The sequence below is a fragment of the Caenorhabditis briggsae genome, assembly GCF_000004555.2.
Source record: "Caenorhabditis briggsae complete genome, chrI, whole genome shotgun sequence".
In the NCBI taxonomy this organism is placed as follows: domain Eukaryota; kingdom Metazoa; phylum Nematoda; class Chromadorea; order Rhabditida; family Rhabditidae; genus Caenorhabditis; species Caenorhabditis briggsae.
Window position 1 is genome coordinate 13,262,199 of NC_013489.2, and position 1,765 is coordinate 13,263,963.

A 1,765-nucleotide genomic window follows, 5' to 3' on the forward strand; every position below is an offset into this window, starting at 1 on the left:
CAAGTCGGGGGCGCGTCGCGTGTCGGCGTAGCGTCTATACCTGGCGCGGTGCCAATATTCATTTTTTCCGCTATTTTGAGTCAAACTTGGGGTTAGAAAAAGGCGGCTCAAAACAATTTCGTACAGCTACGCTGACACGCGACGCGCCCAAGCCTTGGCGCCGTGCCAAAATCATTTTTAGGCTGTTTTTGACCCTTTTTGGGCTGTTTTTGGCCTGTTTTCAGCTATTTTTTGGCGAATTTCAAGCTGCCAATCTTAAATTTAGGCAATTTTTTTTTCACAGGCCTTTTTCCCAAATTTCGGAGGCTTTGAAAATTTGAGAAAACACATAAGGGGGGACCCTTATGTGATTTTTTTCGACCAAAAAAATTTTTTTTCGAGTTTTTCGATATTTTTTTGGTTCTAACAGACAAACAATCCGAAAAAAATCGGAAAAAATGGAGAAAATTATATTGAGAGCTCAAAATTTGGCTCAAAAATACAGAATTTTTGATACTGGAAGTTTTTAAAAAAAAAAATTTTTTTAAATTTTTTTTTTTAAATTTTCCTCAGGATTCCGGGCCCGGAATTTTACAAGTATGATTTTTGTCAATTTTAGAATCTAGAATCCCAATAATTTTCTTCAGAATCCGGGTCCACAAGGCATGTATGCAACAGCTAGGCGACGATTGCTTTGTGACATCCGAAGTGATTCGACAAGTCGTCGAAAAAGCCATCGAACAGAATAATAAACAGAAATGGGAGGCGGTCGAAGCCACGCCCCCCTCGAATCGAGTCATTGTGACGTCGCCAACGGAATGTTCGATTGAGAATCTGGCATCATTACAGCAGCTGCCAGAGTGTTCTGAGGATTGGCAAAGTGAGGGTTTTTGGGGGCGGAAAATGGCTGGAAATGCGCTAAAAATGACAACATTTGAGCTGAAAATGTCCCATATGTTGAAAACCGTTCTGTACATCTCACTAAAAGTTGTGTCATTCGATTTGTGAAATTTCCAGCTTTCAAATGATACCCCACACGACCTATTTCTGAAAATTTCGAAATTTTGACCTTGAAGGCGCAATAGGTCCCAGGGAAAAAATCAAGTTTCTGCAAATATAGTCATGATTATACTCATTTCAAAGCTCACAACGAAACGAGTTCAAAAATATAGTTTCAACGAGTCTAGAGTGAAATTCCAAGAGTTAGGACCCTATCAAAAAATCTAATTGACTGAAAATGGGTCCCTAACTTTTGGAATATCGCTCCAAAATCTATGAAAACTTTATGTTTGAATTTTTCTTGTCATGAGCTTTAAAATGAGTATAATCACGACTATTTTTGGACAAATGTGATTTTTGGCCTGGACCCATGCGCCTTTAAAGTGAAAATTTTAAAATTTCAGAAAAATGTCATGTGGGGTATCATTTGAAAGCTGGGAACCTCATAAATCGAATGGTACACAAATTAGAGGATGAAAATGGCTGAAAATGGGCTAAAAATGACAAAATTCGAGCTGAAAATGTCCCATATGTCGAAAACCGTTCTGTACATCTCACTAAAAGTTGTGTCATTCGATTTGTGAAATTTCCAGCTTTCGAATGATACCCCACACGACCTATTTCTGAAAATTTCGAAATTTTGACCTTAAAGGCGCATAGGTCCCAGGGCGAAAATCAAGTTTCTCCAAATATGGTCGTGTTTATACTCATTTCAAAGCTCACGACGAGACAAATTCAAAAATAAAGTTTTCATCGATTTTGGAGCAAAATTTGAAGAGTTAGGACC

General features: G+C 38.2%; 1 protein-coding gene across 1 annotated transcript in view; it reads left to right on the top strand.

Moving 5' to 3' along the window:
• Nucleotides 1–1,765, top strand: part of Cbr-ksr-2 — a gene marked incomplete at both ends in the record, with an annotated part of 17,831 nt that overhangs the window by 11,680 nt on the left and 4,386 nt on the right. Inside the window, one exon of the mRNA XM_045241439.1 lies at nt 627–859. Coding sequence (XP_045095820.1) covers nt 627–859 — 233 coding nt within the window. The remainder of the gene's footprint in view (nt 1–626; nt 860–1,765) is intronic.